This window comes from Hippocampus bargibanti, linkage group LG04 (assembly GCF_051943395.1).
Source record: "Hippocampus bargibanti isolate YZ-2025 linkage group LG04, ASM5194339v1, whole genome shotgun sequence".
Taxonomy (NCBI): domain Eukaryota; kingdom Metazoa; phylum Chordata; class Actinopteri; order Syngnathiformes; family Syngnathidae; genus Hippocampus; species Hippocampus bargibanti.
In genome coordinates, this window is record NC_142737.1 from 265,125 (window position 1) to 287,314 (window position 22,190).

The 22,190-nt window shown below is 46.3% G+C and overlaps 1 protein-coding gene across 19 annotated transcripts in view; it reads left to right on the forward strand.

The window, feature by feature from the left end:
* Nucleotides 1-22,190, forward strand: part of LOC148898573 (protein unc-13 homolog B-like) — a 65,810-nt gene that overhangs the window by 10,163 nt on the left and 33,457 nt on the right. For 11 of the 19 annotated variants that reach the window (XR_016114607.1, XR_016114608.1, XM_088993275.1 and 8 more), the window contains exons 1-2: nucleotides 6,158-19,859; nucleotides 21,124-21,363. Coding sequence is in view for 17 of the 19 variants with exons in the window: in XM_088993275.1 (XP_088849401.1) it covers nucleotides 6,190-19,859; nucleotides 21,124-21,363 (13,910 nt within the window). In the remaining 2 variants the exon portion in view is untranslated. Of the gene's footprint in view, nucleotides 1-1,211; nucleotides 1,242-2,159; nucleotides 2,260-2,459; nucleotides 2,563-2,669; nucleotides 2,788-2,856; nucleotides 2,981-3,384; nucleotides 3,483-3,577; nucleotides 3,713-5,015; nucleotides 5,052-5,785; nucleotides 5,994-6,157; nucleotides 19,860-21,123; nucleotides 21,364-22,190 lie in introns of those variants that run through there. The other 8 variants (XM_088993290.1, XM_088993286.1, XM_088993287.1 and 5 more) reach the window with 7 other exon arrangements.

Genomic DNA, 22,190 nt, shown 5'->3' on the forward strand with positions numbered 1-22,190 from the left:
AAGCGTTAGAGTTTGGGTTAGGGTTAGGCTTACGGTTATTGTTGGGATATGTTTTAGAGTTAGGGTTCGGGAATAGGGGGTAGGGTTAGGAGTTAGGGTTAGGGCAGGGGTCGGGAACCTATGGCTCGCGAGCCATATATGGCTCTTTTGATGATTGCATATGGCTCGCCGATAAAACAAAATATATATTGTCGATTTTTTTTTTGCCGTTCATTTCCCGTTGGGGCTGCAGTTGGCGGAAAGCGCAATTTTGATTGGATGACACTGGCCTAGAATGGCCGGAAGCGCCATGTTGATTGGATGATAGTGGCCGTCATGTTGAAACAGGGAAACGCCCCTTTAAATGAGCCCATCGCGTGCCCTTCAGCTTGATTGCACCGGAGGATTCGCTTTTGTGGAGAAAAAAGGTTCTGATTCTAATTTGCAATGAAACGATAGCATGGATGACATCGGTGACATTTTAACAAGCCCCGTGTTAACGTTAGCATCGACATACTTCTGCGAGAAGTAGATTGCAGGTAGCAAGTGTGGAAGCTTATGAGCCGCGTGCGCGCTCGCTAGCAGTCGCTTCGCCGATGGACCCGGCAAGTTGAATTTCATTCCCATCGTTTTTACCAATCATGACAAACAGAAAAGCATTCATGTTAACGGTGAGTACTATCACAAAGTTATTTCAAATAATACATTCAGACATTTTGTTGAAAAGTGGCTGCGCGTGCGCGTGCGTGTGCGTGTGCGGCTCTCACTGAAAAACATTTCTAAATATTTTACTTTTATGGCTCTCTTAGTCAAAAAGGTTCCCGAGCCCTGGGTTAGGGTTAGGGTTAGGGTTAATGCTCAGGTCTGGAAAGCGAGGGAGCATTTGTGGTAGGTACGTACATCCTTCATTAAAAAAAAAAAAAAAAAAAATCCTTCATACTTTGCAACAATGTTTTTTTTTTAGCGATTAGTCGTCTTATTGTGTTTCAAGTTGTGAAAAATGGGGCAGGCAACTTTATGGCTGGGCAGGCAACATTTCAGAGTTGTCCGCTAACTTTTTCCTCATGACTTTTAGGCACTGATATTGATGCTAATATATTGTTAGATATTGCAGAACGTGATTGTCACTTTTCATATCTTGCAATATATTTGTCCTCACCTCACGCTAAGCTTGACCATGTTTGATAAAATGTGAACAATAATGTTGTTGTTGTTGTTTTCTTCACCGACAGTGAAGAAAGCCAAGCTTCACGGGCCTCCAGGTCAGATTTCTTCCTTTTATTGACAGTATTTTTGTTTGTAGGAAGAGACCCACAGAGAGTTCTGACTGGGCCCATTGTACCAGCTGGCAAAGCTATTGAGAAACAAATTAGCGTTAGCATTGGCTAACAATCATGGCATGGCAAACAACATTACAAAGAAATCACCATTTTAGGAATGTTTGAAATTATTTTGAAAATGGACATTTTAGAAATGTCAGAATCAGAATCATCTTTATTGCCAAGTATGTAGAACACACAAGGAATTTGTTTCCGGTAGAACACGCTGCACTAGTATCGTGTTTAAATGTGTTAACTAATTTAGAAAATCACCATTATAGAAAAGTTTAAAAAAATAGAAAATCAACATTTGTGAAAACATTTTGAAAATCGCCATTTTAGAAATGTGTTAATAAATTTAGAAAATCCCAATTTTCTGAATTTTTGAAAACATTTTGAAATCGCCATTTTAGAAATTTGTTAACAAATTTATAATACCACCATTTTAGAAAAGTTTTTAAAAATTTAGAAAATTGCCATTTTTTAATAAAAAAAAAATAAAACAACCCCCCCATCCCACTTTATCCGGCCTCCGCCCCCTTTTCCAATCTTGAAAGTATTTACGAGCCGCGGCCAAATATAGCTTATTAATTTCACAAGTGGTCGAAGCTTTATTGTAATTAACGCCCGTCCCGATCCCCCCCCCCCCCCCCCCAAAAAAAAAAAAAAGAGGGACCTACTGCATGCTGGGATATGCCCCTGCTGCTCATTGAAGGAAAATGCCTATTAAGCAAATGCGCAAACCAGGAAAGTCGCTAAGTGAAGAGTAGCTTTTGATGCTATCCCACTTAGCAAACCCGATTTTTCGCCATTAAATAAATATATTTTACAAATACATCCTCATCTCTTTTATCTGGACAGATAAGTTCAACGCCTACGTGACGCTGAAGGTTCAAAATGTGAAGAGTACCACCATTGCGGTACGAGGCAACCAGCCGTGCTGGGAGCAAGACTTCATGTTGTGAGTGGAAAAACACATGCTAAAGGCGAACGGGAGCAGCTAACGTGTGATTTATAAGTTCCATCTTTGTCGAAACGCATTGGGGTAACTTCCTGTAGAAAGAAGCTAACGTGGCGCTTTTGCTCCGGGGACTCATGCGGCTCCACGGAGCTAACATGCTAATTATCACCACCACGCCCCTGGCCCCCTTCTCTCATTAGCGGCGCTAATGCGCGACAGGGGTGGGTGGCGGTCGGCTGATTTTGTGAGTGGCCTCCTTCTGATGACAGCTGTCAATCAAACTTGACAACGGCATAAAAAAAGGCAGGCAAATACGGCCGCGCGGATGTTTTGTGTGAATGCGCGCACCCGCGCATGAGCCGTGATGCCGGAGCTCGCGCCATCTTGATGTTTGTGTTTGTGGTTTGTAGCGAGATCCGTCATCAAGACTCCCCCCTGGTGGCAGAATTGTGGAACAAGGGTTTGATTTGGGACACTTTGATCGGCGCGGCGCTCCTGCCGCTTGATGCCATTCACCAGTCCAACGAGGTAACGCCCCCCTACCGTCCCCCAAACACTTTGAAGGAGCCAGGTTTCCATTTGCTACCTTTGCTCCAGGAGGGTCCCGGCCACTGGACTTGTCTGGACTCGGAGGTTCTCATGAGGGCGGACCGGATCTTCGGAACCGCCAAACCGACTCCGCACCAAGTGCTGCTGGACGCACGCTTCCAAATGCCCTTCGGTCCGTTGGCGCCACAAACAGGAAACACCTGTTTCACCCTTCAAAATAATCGGATAATCTGGAATAGGCCTCAGGATCATATTATACAGTATTGCAGCGGCAGGCCGTCCACGTCACTCTTAGGCCTTCAGTAGTGCTACGTCTAAATCATCCCCTCGCTGCGAGTGTGGTGTCAATGGTTTCATACCAAAGTTAAGGTTTAAAACTAAAGTTCGGGTTGCAAAGTGAGAATTTTGATCTTCCGATTTTGGTTTTCGGCCAAGAAATTGGGATTTTAAAGTAAGAATATTATTATATATATCCTTTGCGTTTCAGGCCAGGTTTGTTTCATCCCAATTCTAAAACGTATTTTATCAGGGAATCCATGTCAATGTTTCTTTGTAATGTTTGTGTGGTTTTGGCAGACATCCCAGAGGACGAAGCCCAATATTGGACCCGCAAACTGGATCGTCTCAACCACATGAACAAGATGAACAAGACGAACGTGGACGACGAGCAGGACGTGAGTTGACTTGATTTTTCTTTGCTGGTTTCAGCTGACACCTAGCGGCCAGCACTTGTCATGACATGATTTTGACGCTGCTGCTTTGGCCTCAGTATTCGCTGCCTGACGACGACCCCATCGACGGGGGACGGATGGCGCCCTCGCCGCCGTGTTGTGAGTCGCCTCCAAACCTCCATTTTCTTTCTTTCGGCAACATTTCATTAGGTACGCTCCGGCGTTGACTGCCAGTGAGTTTCCGCATTGTTTCCATGTTTATCTTGGCCTCTGATGATTTTCTTTTTTTCTTCACGTTTTCATTTTCAAAAATGTAACATCATTGTTTTGTGTATTCACCATCATCTTAGCATCTTTTACAAAAAAAAAAAACAATGTAAGCACGGTTAACAATCGTCAAACTTTTCCGAAAACTTTTGGGGCCTGATTTTCAAAGTAAACTTTGGAATTTGGTGTAGAATGTTGCGTAAGAGTTATGGTTTGAAGTTAGCACTTCAAAACAGGGTTAGCTAGCTAGCTTTCGATCTGAGTTACTTCCGGGTTGATTGAAGGCCTAGCTAGCTATCTGTTAGTATCTATTAGTTAGCTAGCTTTCTATCCGAGCTACTTAGTTATTGAATTAGCTGTCTGTTAGCTAGCTAACTTTCTATCTGAGTTACTTCCGGGTTGAGTGAAGTTCTAACTAGCTCTATGTCAGCTATCTATTAGCTAGCATGCTTTCGATCCGAGTTACTTGGTTATTGAATTAGCTGTCTATTAGCTAGCTAGCTTTCTATCTGAGTTACTTCCGTGTTGAGTGTAGGTCTAACTAGCTATCTGTTAGCGATTTATTTTCTAGCTAGCTTTCTAGCCGAGTTATTTCTGGGTTGAGTGAACGCTGGCGTGTGTGGCCGCTGCTGCTCACCCACACAAAAAACTATCGGGTGACTGTAAAGTGACCTTGAGAGTTTTAAAAGGCGCTTGGAAATGAAATGGATTATTATTATTAGTATTATTATAATTAGTATTAGTATTAGTACAGTAAAGTGTCGTTATATCGATATTCTCGGGAGTCGGAAAAAATATTGATATAACCGGACTATCGATATATCCGATCCTGCGCCCATGTAATTTTCTCCTTGCGTTCATGGAAATAGTATCGTAATAAGCGGTACTATCGATATAACCGATATCGATATAACAAGACTTTACTGTATTAGTGTTGTTGTTGTCTCTGAAAAGTTGCCTGCCCGGCCATAAAGTTGCCTGACCCATTTTTCACAACTTGAAACACATTCAGAAGACGAATCGCCCAAAAAAAGTATTAAGGCTTATTTTTATGAAACGGGCGGAGACGTTTTGTAAGTTGTACGCCCGGCGGAAAAGTTGCACGCTGCAGGCATCCGGGCAGATGCTATTTCAGACACTGATATTACAAAACAAAGCCTCATTGTCAACGTCATCATCATCATCATCATCATCATCATCAGTCGTCTTGATTTTGCGGAGTGACTTTTCTTGTTGTTGTTGTGGTTTTTCCTGCTTGCTGGCCACCAGGCAACTGGACGCATTTTGGATGGGCTGAGCGGCAAAGTACGTACCTCCGTACCGCCATTTTGAAATTCGGCCTTTCCAATCAGGGTTTGCGTTCTTAACAAGGGGGCAGGATTTCAAGCGAGCTTCCAAATAAGCCCTGAAAAACGGTCAATGACTTCAAAGAAGGCCTACATTTAGTCAACTTTGGTGAGGGTTCATAACGAGGGCTTTCAATAAAGAAAATAACAAATATAATAATAATAATAATAATAACAACAATCATAACAACCACCAACCAACTAAACAACCAACAAACAATAACCAACAACCAATAATAACAATAATAACACATTTCATTTATAAGCGCCTTTAAAAACTCTTACGGACACTTTACAGTCACTGGATATTTTTTCTGAAGGCGAGCAGCGGCAGTCACACGCGCCAGCGTTCACTCAACCCGGAAGTAACGTGGTCATCATAAGTAAACCTTTATTTGTCTTACCAAATGACACAATTTACAGCAGCGAAATAATCCACATCCAAAATTTTGAACATTAGAAAAATCCCTGAAAAATTATTTTCCAAAATGTTGAAAATTTGAAAAATCCCAGAAAAAATTATTTGCTAACATTTTGAAAATTCGAAAAATCCCAGAAAAATTATTTGCCAAAATTTTGAAGATTAGAAAAATGCCTGAAAATGTATTTGCCAAAATTTTGAAAATTAGAAAAAATACAATTGAAAATGACAATAGTAGGTGCTGCGTCAACTTGTTATTGTCTTGAACGCAGCTTTGGACGACCACGACAGCGCAATGGATGACAGGGACAGTGAAGCGGGTGTCCGGGCACTGCCTCCGCGCTTCCACAATGCCTCGCAGACCAACTCATCTGCCCACCACTACCCCATCCCGGGTCGGGTCCACCGTCAGCAGTTCTTGCGGGACTCGGACTCTGTGCAGAGCTTGGAGATGGACTACCCAAACTTTCGGGGTTACAGGTAAACAAACCCGAACTACTGGGTTTTGTTGTTGTTTTCTTCCTTTGCTGCTTTCTTTTCTGTCTTCCATGTTAAATACTTTTTCTTTTCTTTCCGTTGTCTTTCATTGGTGTCGCACTTTTTCTTTTCCTTTGCACTCCCGCCCAGGCGGTCAAGCAGGAGGCGTAGTGTAAGGATAGTCCCGGTGGATTCAGGCATGGGTGTAGAGGACTGGGAGGGCAAGTATAAAGTGCCCGACTCAGGAGTCCTGGACGACTATTTGGACCAGGAGCAGAAGATGTGGGAGGATGAGGACAAGAGCATCATCTATCGCCTCACGGATACCCCGACAGCGCGTGAGTCCAGAAACAGTCGATTTTACCAGACAGTGGAGTGCGATACGGTCTCGCCCGAAGACCACGAGGCGCAACGGCGACAACCAAGTTTACGCAGTGGAGACGTCCGGTTGGTTTACCGGGAATCCGGCAGCTTTGAAGACGAATTGTCCCCTCCCGAGATCGACATCATCCCGTCTATCAAACGCCTCCACAAGCATGTGGACCGAGAAGGTCTGCTCTTTAAGACCAGGTTGTGGGCCAAGACTGCATTGGAGAACAGCTACGCGGCATTCTGCGAGGAGGAGGCATCCCGAGAAGTGTCCAGGATCTGGAGTGAATTTGGATCTGTGGGTTCTGACGAAATGCAGTACTCCTTCGGATCAGATGAGGAACTTGAGGACCTGATGTTCAACGAGGCGGATGTAATTTACGAGTATGAGTCGTACCAATATCCGACCAGGTATGCGCGCCACCTTGGCGAGTTCGCGATGGCACCAGACCCCAGCATGTTTGCTGACGATGAGTCATGTGTGGACTACATTGACCCAATGGATGAACTCAAATGCTTGGTTGATTCAGTTTCGCAGTACCTGGCCGTGAAAGAGGAGGAGCTCATTAGCTATGACTCACAACAGAAACCGAGGGAGCGGAAACTTCCGTCGCTGCCAGTTGTGCCGTCCAGGGAAAGTAAAAGCAAAAACGTCGAAGTGGAGAACGTTGCAGGCGTTAAAAACGTCATGACGTCATTGTTCAAGACAATTACAGGATCCAAACCCACAACCGAAGCAGAGGCTACAGAGCTTCCCAAGGCTCCCACGACTGAAGGTGGGATCTTCAAATTGCTATCCATGATCCCAAAAAGTAGCCCAGAAGTCACAGAAACCTCCGCAGCGTTACTCGCAGACCCACCGTCCTCCAAGGTCTTCCCCCAGGCTGAGTCTGGCATGTCCAAGCTGCTTTCCTTCATCCCCAAAAGCGGCGGTACGTCCCCGCCTGTGGCCATCGTTCCCCCCGCTTCTCAGGAGCCAACCATTGAGAAGAAGTTTTCCCTGCAGTCTATCATACCTTTCCATTCATCAGAATCTTCTCAGCAAGCTGAAACTAGCCAGAGCTCTACGACTACAGAGGCACAAAGTATTACCCAGACCCCTTCCGGATTGGAATCTGTGCTCGGGAGACTTAGTCCAATGAGGCTGTTTTCCAGCACACCACCATCAAGAGAACAATCACCATCCAGAGAGTCGTCTTCTCAAGCTCTAGAACAACAAAATACATCAGTTGCCACCAATGACCGTGCAACTCCAATCCCAAGTCCTAACATTGGTGCAGTGACTCAACCAAGATCTAATTCTGGGAATGGATCCATTGAGCTATTTCCAGACACAGGAAGTGGATCAGTAGAGCTTCTTCCTGAGACAGAATCGTCTGGTGAGTTAACGGATATTGCCCAAACAACTGCCAAGCTACCAGAACCGAAACCTGAACCCGCGCCAGAAGATACAGGCTTGTTCAGTCCTTTTAGGAAATCTCTCTCCAGTTTGATATCCACTAATACTTCTGAAACCACCACAACAAACCCCAGACCAGCAGAGGAATCTTTTTTAGGTGGCAAACTTAAGATCCCGTTCTTCTCCACAGAAGATCCTCCCATCACAAGCCAAAATAAACCAGAAGGAGGGGTTCTGTCCGGATTTCTCAAGTTTGCAACTGGGGAGGACACTACTGGGCAGCCAAAGAGTCCATCCCCTCGTCCTGCTAGAACTCCCTCGCCCATTCGCGCGGCTCTGCTTGAAAGCACCCCAAAAGGAAACACCGAAACAGGCTGGTTTTCAAATCTGTTCAAAGTGACTCAAAATGAACCGGCAAAAGAACCTGCAAAGTCTTTGGTGACCAGTGTGACACTCACCAAACCTAGCGGACTCACTGAACCGCACACTGAGCAATCAAAGGATTCGGCTAGCAAAACAGAAACAATGTTGGACAATAATCGCCAGACTGATCCCCAAACTAAGGATCACCTAGAAACACGACCAGAACCTCCACAGCCTCAAGGGTTTGTGTCTGGGTTGTTGAAACTCGGTCCTACAGAGGAGTCTAAACACACCCCGGGAGGAGACAGTCAGCCTCAACCGGTAGGACTCTTGTCAGGGATATTTTCCTCACCGTCTCCACCTCAAACACAGAACCCCGCGGCTCAACCATCTTCGGGGCTCTTATCTGGATTCTTCAAATTTGCTTCTGATAACATGTCAGCCCCGGCAAATCAGCCACCAACAAGAGAGCCACAAAGCCAGCCTAGCCAAGGACCTGGTCAAGGACAAGCTGCAGGTGGGCAAACTCCAATCGGTGGACTGCTGTCTGCGCTCTTAAAAAGACCGACAGATTCTTCTGTTACTCAACCTACTCGGGAATTGAAAACAGATGTGACAAAAGAAATGAGTACAATGAATAAAACTGAAGAAAACCTTTCTCAGGGGACACACCAGTCTCAGGGTTCATCAGGAGAAATCAAAATAGGTTCATTGGAAACTTCCACCCCTGACAAGCAGAACCAGCAAATAGAAGTTGCCTCAGACCATCAACAAACACTACCAGCAAAGTCCCCACCGGCAACACAACAACCACCGAAAGTAACCTCAGCAACCAAGGCGACACAGTCAACCAATCTGTTGTCTGGACTTTTTAACAAGGCTGCAGAACCTTCTAATCCATCATCTCAACCACAGTCAGCAATCCCTCAACAAGGAAACTTCTTCTCTGGCCTTTTTGGACTTGGGAGCCCAGACGCAGCCCCTGAAAATTCACAAAAACCGGAACAAAGTGGCATACTGGAACGGCAACCGTCTCACCAACCGGGTAGCAGACCGAATTTACACAGGCAAAGTCAAATCCCGCCACCAAGCAATCCCGCAGGGATGCTCAGTGGATTTTTTAGCAAAATTGCAGATGTGGGAAGTCAGCCGACCACCACTCAGTCGAGTAGTAGTCCTAAAACAACTGAGCAAACCTCTAATCAACAAGGTTTCTTGTCCGGACTCTTTTCATCAAGTCCTCCTACTCCAATTCAGCAGGAGCAGCAAACACCTATGAGTCCTGCCAACAGACAACCACTGCGAAGACAAAGACAGATACCCCAACAATCTGCTGCCCCTGTGTCAGAGCCGCAACAAGGTGGCGTGTTGTCAGGGCTGTTCAGTAAATTTACAGTAGAAAACACACCACCACCACCGACCCCACAAGGAGTGGCGCAACCGAGTGCTAAATCAAACACTGCTGGATCTCACCAAAATGCAGGTGCAGCCGGTCGTCAGGGAGGATTCCTGTCTGGGCTGTTAAGCCAAACCGCACCCCCACAGCAGGAACCGTTGAGTAAAAATTGTCAACCTGCCACTCCAGAACAACCCAATAAAAGTGGAGGGTTACTCTCAGGGTTTCTGAAGCTTGCATCTGGTGAGAATTCAGCCCAGGACCATCATGCACCCAAAACCGAAGGCAGTCAACCCAGCCAAGGTTCAGCCAAATCTGAATCCAGTGGCATGTTTTCTGGCCTGCTCAACAAAATTTCTGTTAATTTGGAGCAAACACCGCCTGACCAGTCGAACCATAAAACGGTTCAGCAGCAGCCACAGCGCGCTGGACAGGGACGTCCTCAAATTCAGAGAACAAAACCAGTGGAAATGCCTTCCGTACCTGATGTCGGGGGAGAGCCCTCAAAATATCAAAAGGGCTCCCTCCCAGGTTTGTTCAGTGCCACGGAGGAGTCCTCCACCAAAACCTCCATCCTCATAAAGGGTGAATCAAAACCACAAAGTACAAGTAGCTCATCCCATGGTCTGTTGTCAAGCATTTTTAAAACTGCCCCCAGTACCAAGAGTGTTTCTGCCCATGAAAAGGACCAAGAAAAGGGCCTTCTTAACCGTTTCTTGCCCGAGACTCAGCCAGATACACCTTTAAGCAAAGCAGCAGTCACATCTTCTGTTACCCTTTCGGTCGGTCTCAACCCGTCAGAAGAACGTCCGCCACAGGTTCCTACGGTGACCCCCACCCAGCGTTACCTTGAGGAAATTCATCGTCTCCTGTATGGGACAGCGAGAGAGTATGGTTACAAAGACCTTTTGTATAACTTCACAGAGCATGGCGTCATTACACCTGAGCTCTATGAGCACCAGTGTCTCATTGAGGCACTCCTGTGGCAGCAGCTCAACGACTATACACTTTCTGAGGCTCTTGCCTCTCACTCTAATGAAGGCTACAGGGAATGCCAAGGACCTTCTACAGCTTCAGGCATAGCGCCCCAAAGTGACCGGCACCCATCGCTTAGTCATCAAGAAATGGATTTTAGTCAGTTTAATGTACCGTCACATCCGTGGAAGGATCCTGTCGCCCATCTTTTTGAGAGCAGAAACCGCTTCCTGGAACCGGATGAAGATTTCGTTGTGTTTGACATGAGCTGCAGGGAAAAAATGCCGTGGACCAGCTGTGACCACTTGGATGAATTTGTCAGAAAGCGCCAACCCTGTATTACACAAGGTGGGGGTCTAAATCTGTCTAGTGAAAAGTCAAAAAACAGACAAAAGCGATGTCAGTCCCTCACAGAGTTCAACTATGTTGCAGAAAGGGCAGCAAGGAATAAAGATGTGACATTCACCGACTTTAGTTTGAAGTCAACTACAGACTTTTTGAAACAACTGGCGACCAAAAAGGGTCCGGTGGATCTCACTCGTGGCGCCATGGATTTGAGCAGATCCGCCTTGAGCTCAGTGCTCAGAGATGATGAAATGTTTTTCGAGGACTCCGAATGGTACCAACAGTGGCTGTCACTACTGGAACAGGGACTCTGGTGGCCAGCAGAAGCTGGGGACTGTGGATATTATGTGTACACCAATGGAGACTTCATTTTTTCTCTTTTGACTGACAGAGCCGGTCGACACATTTATGCTTGCGCCGCGCCAGAAGACCTACAGACACTCAGTAACATTACAGAAAATATTGCAGACATTCTTACCAAGAAAGAACAGGAAAAAGTAACCTTGTGCGGATTTAAAATGCCGCTCGGCACAGAAGAAAAAGCTTCTTGTTTTCCTGAGGAACTGAATACCAAATCTGTTCTCTGGGATACACCACAGGATCTCACCTCAGCCCTATATATAGGCGAAAGAATCATGAACATGAACTTGGAATGTTTCTCTCAGATGTTCCAGGAGTCCCTGTGTTCACAATTAGAATCCCCTGTGGACTTCACGATGTATAAACTGAAAAAGATCCTGGTGGGTGTGGCAGAAAACCTTGACAGCCCCTGCAACCCACCATTGGAAGCCGCTGATCTGACCCTAAGCTCTTTTAAAGTTGCTCACGGACGACCGTACTGGATGAATCCGGGTGTGAAAGATGTGCCGCCCTCCAAAGATGCGCCTTCACCGAGGTCAATGCCAATAACACACAAAAAACATTGTCAAATTCCTGAAATTAGGATTGGACACGTAGATGATGTACCCGTGAACCAATTTCAACAAAAAGACAGATCTGTGGTTTCAAGAGGAAACCTTTCCAAGTCAAATGCTGATCCGAATCCGCCTCATCGAGTCCCGCCCTCCACAACTCCGTCCCCTAAGAAACTCTCCTCAATTGTCACCAGGACCCTTCCCCAGACGTCATCAACATCAAAGATACCTGAACCAGTGCAAAGGAAACCCCCCCCTTCAGCAAATGTTCATTCGGTCGCTTCAGCTCCTCTGCCACCAATAGCTCCAGTTAGTTCAACCACCGTGCCTTCTTCTCCGAGACCTCGACTAGCTAGGCAGCAGTCTCAGGCAGAGAAGTCCAAACTATCACCGCAATCAACAAATACTGCGGTCTCAGACCTTGGCAATGTCAGCAAAATCCCCTCCGCAGATACTCCAGCTCCCATTCCGAAGGGTTCCTACAAAGGAGCAGCGCAGTTACACATTCTGAATCCCTACACAAATTCTGAAACCAAACTTTACCACCGAAACCGTCACGTCGGTTCATCGACCGGCCCTCGGTTAGTTGAGAAGGTTTTGGACTTTTCCACGGCAAGCAAAAAAAACAAGCCTTCAACTGAAAAACATCTGCAAACAAAAGCATCGAAGCAAAAGTTAGAGGCGGTTGACTTTTCCAAACGCAAATTGAAACAATCCAAGCAATCAGAAGAAGCTATTGTCTTGACTGACAAGGTGGCTGTCAATCTTACCAAACAGATGGAGGAGGAGGAAAGAGAGGTGGAGTGGCATATTGCAGAAACTGCAACTATTTCAGGACCGCCGCAGACCTTCTCCGCACCTGCTGAATTAAATTTTACATGTGAAGGGCAACCATCCGGGCATAAGGTGGATGACCGAAGTCTCTCAAAGTCCAAAATTAACGCCATGCCTGCGGATGCATACAATTACATGACATCATCTCCCAGGAAAGAGTCAAATCAAGTGGACCGTGTCACCCCGATAGCAAAGTCAAAGCCAATACGGTCCATGGCAGGTTCTCCTATGGTAAGTCTTGGTCCTATTCAGGTCCTCATTGAAGAACAGCAGCCAAATTATGTATTAAATGCTCATTTGGAACCTGAAATATCCTTAAGTAGTGACTGGTCATCAGAGCAGTCTTGTGTAGAAAACACAAGAACAACCTTTTCATCCACTAAGCACCCATCTCGTGAAAACCAGGAAATTACCACACCGGCAAACTTATTCAAAGCTGTACAAGATATGTCTGCGAAGACCACAACTCAGCCAAAGTTGGAAAGCAAAGAGACAAATGTAGTAAGATGTTGCCCACAGACTGGATCAATAACATCTGCATCATCTTTTCAAATGAGACCCACTCCAAAGCAAGATCATATGGGGGAACACCAACTGAATTACACTTTTCAGGTTCAGAGGCAATCATGTGGAGCCTTAGTTGCAGATTCTTTGGCTCATTTTGACAGCAGAAGAGCATCTTTTAACTCTTCTTCAGGTCACTCTCTTGTAAACAAAACCATTGTACCAGCAAACTCTGTCAGGGTCGTACAAGACATGTCTGCTAATAGAGGAAACCCCCAATCAAAAGGACAAGAAAATCTATCAAAACACCCTAAGCGAATCATTGAAGCACTTGCATTGACAAAGAGAAAACCTGTCAGTCCGGAGCAAAAACACCCAAGTCCAACTCATCATCAAGACTCTCTTGACTTATCATACAGAGAGGTACCAGCAGTCTCGGGAGATCCTCTTGCTGTTGATTCTCATGAGAACTATCAAAAACAATCGATTGAAAGAGAGGATATTCAAAGAACCCGCGTCAGGGTCCTCTTACAGACACGGCGGTCTTTTGACCAATCCCCTGATCAAGCCTCAGCACCTGCCAATTCTATTAAGGCTGTGCTTGATATGTCTTTAAAACCAACAGGCTCGAAAACGTCAGCACCCGACATGAGAACTGATGACTTTCTGACTAAAGGAATTCCCTTAACCAAAGGGAAAGCCATCAACCGCCAAAGGGCACGAAACGATTCTGTTGGCGTCGCACTTACAAAAGACCTTCCCTCTCAAGAATCCTTTGAGTGGATTCAGTGTCAAGAAGGGCAGAGCACAGTTTCCATCCCAGCTCACTTAAAGTATTCAGATGTCGTATCACTAGCTGCACCCCACACATCCGCTTCCGTGTTTACCACCCGGGGAGGTCCGTTGGATATGTCACCCAAGCCACCTGAGACCATAACAATAACAGCCATTGAGTCTTCACCAGGCCTACATGAAGCCGTTTCACTCGTTAATAAGCCAAGTGCACGAGTGATGGCCAGGAAAGACTCCGTTGGCCTCCCACTCATAGTGGAACTAGAATCTACCTACCATAAAATATCTCCATCTGAATCTCAGCAAAGAAGTGTCGCTCTCACCGGACTCCACCTAACAGAGACCCACCACAGGAAGATATCGAACTGCCATCCCAATGACATTTTGTCCTCAACGTACAAGCAAGTGCAGCAAGCAAACAAACCGGTAGACTTTTCTGCAAAAGACAGCGTCAACACAAAACATAGTTGCAGTGTCTACAACGAACGAGAAGATGCATTGCCCGTAAATTTCATGAACGTCAATGCAAGGAAAGAATCTTCAGAGCTAGAACACGCTGGTAAGGAAATCAAAAAGAAACTACTACAAGGTGTGGTGGACCTGACTGTGGATCCTGAAAGTAAGACCACAGATAGTCAAACTGTGACCAATCTTTCTGCACTTTCTTTGTATCAAAGCTGCCAATACCAGCAACAGGACTACAAAGCAGCTCACACCCCTCAACAAATCTTGAAACACTCATCCTATGATCACAATACTCAACCAGGTATGACTGACCTTTCAGGAACGCAACTTCATTTGCCATCAAAATGCACTATTCAACCAAAGCTCAACGGCATGTATCAAGAGGTTGAAACAGTTGAAAGATTTGAACATAAGAAACTTGACCAAATAGATCCAAACGTAACCCAAATCAGACCTGAAGGCTACGGGACACCTGTAGATTCAGTCAGTCCACTATTGGGGTCTATCACACCCCTCCTATTATCGAAACAGCCTGTTTCGAGACGATTCCTTCCCAGTGTGGACCAAAGTCATCTACCAAATGCACTTTCAACTTCGAATAGTTCTACTCAGCATGCAACAGCATTTGCAGCACTTATCTCACAAACGCCAGCGTCAAAACACGAACCTTTAAAGCAAGCAAGGGAACCAAGTTTTAGACCTGATCTCCAAACAGGCAAACAAGGTGTTAGATCGGAACTACAAAGGCAGGAAACGATACCTTCACCCCAGTTAGGATCCTCCTGTGTCAAGGGATTAGTTTCGTTGTTTGATGGTCAAGGTTCCCAGCTTCCTGTCGGTGGAAAACAAGCAGCAGTGACACCCCATCCCACTATAACTGGCTCTACGCTCACTGGTCAGAAGTCTCAGATTACCACGCAGCGTGTTTATGGTGGCCATGTTGCACATTCTCCTGATGAAAGCCCGCCATCGCAAGTTAGTAGTTTGTCATCAGAGCCTGCAACACTGCAGAGAGACCAGGCTCCTCGAGCATCACTCACTTCCGAATCCCATCGCAAAGTTGAAAATTTAAAATCCAATGCCTTGACCACTCAACAATCCCTGACATCACTATCCAGCATCACAGTTCAACTAGCCCAAAAAAACAAAATATCAAGCATTCCAAGATCCGAATCTTTATCAAACGAACCAGGCGACACCACACCTTCCAAAGTCACCCTCGATAGAGACACTACCTTGGAACCCCCGCTTAAATTGTCTGAGGAATCATCTGAAGGAATGCTAGAAGAACCCAACACAAAATCCCTTCCTCTAAGAACTGTATGTGACCAATTGCAGGATAAAATTAGCCTGCCCAGATCAATTTACATTGGCATTAATGCTCCAGACATGGCACCTGTTGATCAATTGATGGATCCGAGCAAGCCAATCCAATATGTTCGACTCCCCCACATATTTGTCTCGGCTGCCAGTTCACCTGAAGAAGAGTCGACTGAAGACGATTCCAAAGAAGCCAAAGATGTCAGCCCTGATGAAGGAACTAATGCAACTGCTGTAATCCCTTCAAAGCTTTGGAAGGATTCTGAACCTACTGATGAAGATAGGTTTTTGGGTGATGGGGTTACAGATGTCTTTAGCACAGAGAACACACCCTGCTTATCTGAAAGGTTACCTCAGAAAACAATAAATGATATGAATGCAAGTGACCAGAGCCAAGAAAATGGACATTCCCTCCCGGAAGCCTTCATTTCAGAAACTGACCTCAAAGCAGAGAGCCATGCCATTTGTAAACCACCACTTGACAAATCTATCGCACACCCAGACCCAGATAAGCCACCAATTAGCCTGACAGCATCAGCTCACGTCTCTGAAAAAAGTACAGAATCTCCTGTTGAGGACAAAAGAACAACTTCAGAAATCGTATCGCCTGAGGACGAGTCACTCAATAAACTGACTGAACCAACGTTGGGCATAAAACCCTCTGAAGGGCTCCAACTACTTGATGACAAGACTGTAAACGATAGCTCTTTTCCTGCTTCCGAATTCAGTTCTATCAAAGTAGCATCCAATGTAGGTGGTTCAGCAAGCTCTATTGATCAACCATCCAATGAACAACAAGGAAAGGATTTCTATTACAAGTCTGGGAGCGCTCCCGCAAGCCCAGAACACACTGGTGGACTGTCACTACTCGAAGACGTTATCCGCGGTTCAGATACCAAAGATACACCTGGTGTTGGTGTACTCTCAAATTTTGGTGGCTCAAGTGACCTGGTGTCCCCTGAAACCAAAGAAGAATCACCCTCACAAGAAACACACGGGCAAGGATCGAATGCCCCAGCATCCCTTGAAATTAAAGAACCTTTACCTGAGCCAACCCCACATGAGGCACAAGGAAAAGGACTACTCTCAATGTTTGGTGTTTCAAATGTACCAGTGTCCCCTGGAACAGAGGGACCTGCTGATTCGTCAAATCCACAAGAACCACGAGGAAAAGGTTTACTATCAATGTTTGGTGGGTCAAACGTCCCTGCATCCATTGGAACCAAAGGACCATCACCTGGTTCACCCGAACTAGAAACACAAGGGAAATCTTTCCTTTCCATGTTTGGGGGGTCAAACGTTCCAGCGTCTCCTGGAACCAAATTACCATCTCCTTCTTCAGCCGTACCCGAATCACAGGGAAAAACTTTGTTCTCAATGTTTGGTGGCTCCAGTAATAATCCACCGGCTGGGCCAAGGGGCCCAATTTCTGGAAGTATGCCACCAAGAGGTCCTCCACCGAAAGAACTTCCAGGAAAAACCTTGTTTTCCATGTTTGGTGGACCAGTGCCCCAGCAGGGCCCAAGTCCAAGAGGTCCTCCTCCAGCTATTGCCGGATCGACTCTATTTGGCGGCATTCTACAAAGTTCTTCGACTAAAGAAAGCCCAGGAACGGGGCTATTCTCCAAATTTGGAGGCTCCACTAGCCCTGTTCAGAGTCTTCCAAGAATGCCTGCAGCAGGGCAAACGGCACCAACAGGGCCGAAAGCTTCAGAGCCCCCTGGAAAAGGACTGTTCTCAATGTTTAGTGGCCAAAATCAGCAGAATCAGCAACCTGAATCGGAGAGTAGTTTCAAAGTTTCTTCTATGTTCTCTCTCGGAGCGAGCTCTGACGGAAACAAAGCCAAAACTGGCTTTGGGATGTTTGGAATGTCTTTCGCGGATGAGTCCAAAAAAGAAACACAATCAATTGTTCCTGGGAAGGCGGTGAGTAGTACCAGAGAAGATGTAAAATTCCCTGAAAAAAATGAGGCTATCCCGACACAGCTTCGCCCAAGTGAAGACGTAAAACCCCAAGGAATGAAAGAATCGCTTGCGATGGAGCTTAGCCTAAGTGATGATTTTAAACCCACAGAAACAAAAAAGAGTCTTGAGGCAGAGCCAGGCCCAACTGGAGACGTTAAACTCCCCGAGACCACAGATTACGTGGCCCCTTCACACCCGGATGACATTTCAACTGAAAAAGAAAGTGAGGAAAAGCAGGGTTACCCAAAGCAAACGTTTGACAGTATCGTTCCAGCAACGGAAGATGGCATCGCTGATAAAACTCCACAGAGCACTGAAAATAACTCTAATCTCGGTCCAGATACACCAAAATCGGTTGTTCTTGGCAACAAAGAAGTCACTGAGTCAGAGATGGGGGCAGAAAGGAAAACCCCTTCATTGTCAGATGATGTTCTCACATTTGAAAATCTGAGTTGCGATGATGATGTCAGACCTGACATGTGTGAGGTGAAGCATTTGCAAACTGGTATTGAAGACATACCGATTTCCGAACTGAAAAAAGGAAATGAACCTGAAGCAACCCCAAATATTCTCAGTCAAGATGAAGAACCCCACGTTGAGCAATCACCTCTGAAAGATCCAACATTATATGTGGAAAAACCAACCAGTGATTCACCTGACGTTTCTGGCAACGAAGACAGTATCGAAGTGGAGGAACCAACTGAAGCCAAGATAGAGGAACCAATGACTTTGCTTCCACCCTTAGAAATGTCAGTGACCGGTACGGAACCAAGTCAGGAAGAATCTCCAGTACAACTGCCATTTGTACCAGACCAACGCTCGGATAGTTCCCTTCCAGCGGTTTTGGCAGCAGCTGAGGATAAAAGTCTTGAAAGAAACCCCACGGAAATGCCTTCAGACACAGTTCACACAAAGTCTCCACCAGTGGGTCATCATTTGCCTCCACTACAACCCACACCCAGACCTCTCTCAGGGAGACTACCTTTCCCACAAGGAAACACAATAGGCACGCCACAGATGGGGGCGCCGAGAATGCCGGGACCCAGAACACCGGGGCCTGCAAAACCTGCTGAGCCAACTTCGTTTTCGGGCTTCATGTCTATGTTCTCCACCAGACCTAGCACACCAAATAAACAGGCGACAGTCGGTGGATTCTTTTCACGGTCACCCGGGTCTCTCTTTGAGTCATCTGCTCCTCGTCAACAGCAAAAAACACAACCACCACCACCACCACAAAAAAACTCATTTTTTGGCCTTCCAAGTAGCCTTGCCCCCGAATCGTTGACGGGAGACATTTTCAGTATGTTCAAGGGTCCTGAAGCGACCAAATCTGAGGAATTGCAGCCTACGTCGGAGAAGACTGAAGAAGTTGTGAACATCACAGAGTACTCCATCCCTAAATCACAGTCTACGCCGGAGAAGACTGAAGAAGTTGTGAAGATCACAGAGGACTCCATCCCTGAAAAGGGTTCGCTAGAGGAAGCAGAACATGCAGATAAGAAAGATGTCACGGAATTTCCCACTGAAGAAGACATGGACGTATTCCCCAAAACTTCAAAGGATGAAAAACACTCTGAGGTTTCTGACAAAGCAACCTCACTTCCTCCTCCTGCAGCTCATGACCCTGCATCCGACACACAAAACACCTTTGAAATACCAAACCTTTCAGCGCCTAAATTTAGCCTTTTATCCGTTGCTGCTGAGGGAACATCATCATTTGGAACCTTGTTCTCGACATCTTCAAGTGTGGAGGCGAAACCATCTCAGCCCCCTCAGACAGAAGGGGGTCTCTTCTCTTCATTTAAAAGTCTATCAGTGGGCATTTTCCAAGATGGGAAGCAACCGGGAAAGAAAGAACATTCATTGGTGTTTGGCGCAAAACTTGGTTCAATTTTTGGAACTTTGGATTCCCCCAAGTCGCCTCTCGTGATCACTGCTCAACCGCAGCCCCAGAACCCGAAACCCACCGACCTAGTGGACAAACTCTCCCAATGCTCGGGAGACACGGAGAGCGAAACGGAAGGGCCAAGTGGTACTTCCAAAACCGGAAGCTGCGACAGCCTTGCGGAGTCCCCGCAGACAGGATTTCCTTCCGAGTCAGTTTCCCTAGCAGAATGTCCGAATATACCCCAGGTACAAGCGGTTCCATGCAAAGAAGATGCCGGCGTTGCAACACCGCTGAACACAGAGCCTCCGAAGAACCTCCCGACGCATAAAACTGCCTCAAGGCTAGTGCTTTTCATCATGCTAAATCTTGCTTCCTTTCCTGTTATTTTACATTTTCTACCCTTCCTGATTTACTCCCTCCTTTGGTCAGTATCAACTTCTCAGCGATGAACAAACTAGCGTGTCGCTAAGTAAAGACCAGGCCGGTACACGAGAACCTCCGCCAGGGAACCGCTTAGCATTTGGTGTCCAGCTTCAGTGGCTAGCTCTTACGTTAGCGCGTCACAGCTCACTTGAGAGAGACAAAGAGGCCGAGGATCTTGTTATTTGTGAGGTGTGTGTCATTCGTCCACATCGCCGTACGGTGACGGCCAATTTCTTCTAGTGGGCGAAATAGATTCATGACTGCGTGGCGGCGCAGGCGGGAATAAAAGAAGAGTCGGGAGAGGTCGTTTGGAGCGCAGCCAAGACAAAGTCAATCACCGTCCCTTTCCTCGTTAGCTGTCGACGTCGCGCCGCGTCCTTGCAGCGTCTGCTGGGTTTCACCTCTAAAGCTTTACTCCCAACGTTCGCACGTCAGCACGTCTACCGTCGTCTGCATTGAGACGGCTTTGGAAATTCGGGCCTCTGAAATCATTTTCACATCGCAAGATGAAATTTGGGAGTGATGTCGATCATGAGTAACCCGCTAACAAGTCTGTCTGTATAAGCCATGCCTGAACGTCAAAAATCCTGTATGTTTGACGTGGTTTGTGAGTCTAAATGGGGACATTGTTAGGGCTCCTTTAAAAACAAAGTTGTCCTGTATCTTTTAGAGTCGGCTTTATTTGTTGGAGCCTCTGAAACCACTTTAATTTGGCAACCTGAAATCTGGTGTGTGGAAATCTGGTGTCTACAGGACAGTGGTTCTTAAACTGGGTTTGATCGAACCCTCGGGGTTCGGTGACTCTGTCTCAGGGGTTTTGTTCAGTGGATCCTCCGCCGCAGAGGTCTACCACTCAGTCTAGTCTGCAGTTAGTGAGCATAGTCATTGAAAGAAGCGTTCGATGAATTCGCATATGAAACTGGTGGGGTTTGATGCCTCAATCAAGATTAAGAACCCCTGTTCTCGAAGCTATCCCCGTTGAGCCACAAGAAATCTGAGATTTTGGATGCAAACAGACCCCCACCCTAAACCTAGCTTCCAAAAGACGTTCCCCATCCAACTTGTCCAGCTCCCTGTATTTGGCCCTTATTGATATTTTTTTTGTGTAGTATTTCTGTTCCAAATGTTTTCATCTATGATTAAACCTGATACTAAACAACCCGATCCCCGTTCTCCAATAGTTTGACTCAGAACAGTCGCCTGGACTCCTCGGACAACGTCAGCCGCAGCAGCTCTGAACTCGAGTCGGGCCATCCGTCGGGGGCATACCCGGACCCCCTTCTCCAGGGCACCCAAGCACCCGAGTGGGATCAGGACAAGGTTGAGAGTCTCGGACCGGAGGACGTTGAGTTGAGGGACACCTCGGCCTTACCATCCACACCCATCTGGGACAATGATAACAAGACCGCAACTGACATCTGGTACGAGCTAGCGATGGGAAATGCTATTGCAATATTTGGTCAACAGGACTACGACCTCGTTCCAATGTAACCTTGAATCTGTTTTTTCTAACGGTACTGATTGTGTAGTTTGAGAAGCTAATGATACCACACGTTGATAGCGGTCAAACGAAAGCAACGATGCGATCGTCGAGACTGTGGAGGAAAACTGCCATGTGATTAATGACCGTGAGTGTTGTCATTAAGAATTTCGTGATCTGAAACTCGATCAGGGTTGGTTAGAATCGCTTTTTAGACAATCGTCGATGATCTTATCGACGGAGTATCAAATACAGTGATACCTCCGCACGTGAACGCGTCAGCTCACGAACTTTTCGCCTCACAAACATTAAATTCGGCGGACGAACCAAACCACACGGAGCCACGGTGGCTGGCGGACTAGTTTTTGGCGGATGAACACCAAACCACACGGTCGAACAGCACCACGGTGGCTGGTGGACTAGTTTTCGTCCCCCCCTTTCTTTGAGTGCGGACGGGGTTTGTTATCAAGTGTAGTACGTCTATTTAAGCTCTCAGTCGTACAGGCGTGGTCCATCGATGGGAAGGTTTCTTCAGCCATCTGTACTTTTTTTGGAAGGTTTCGGACGGATAGGAGGCGAAACGTCCGAAACCTCCAAAAAAAGTACATATGATGGCTGAAGAAACCTTCTCATCGATCAAGTGTAGTACTTTTGCTATTTTGTCACCAAAAAAGACCGCACCACAGGCTACTGTTATGATTAAGAAGATCTTTCAAGAAAATGACGGTCGAGCAGAAGAAGATCATGGAAAAACACCAACGAGGTGTG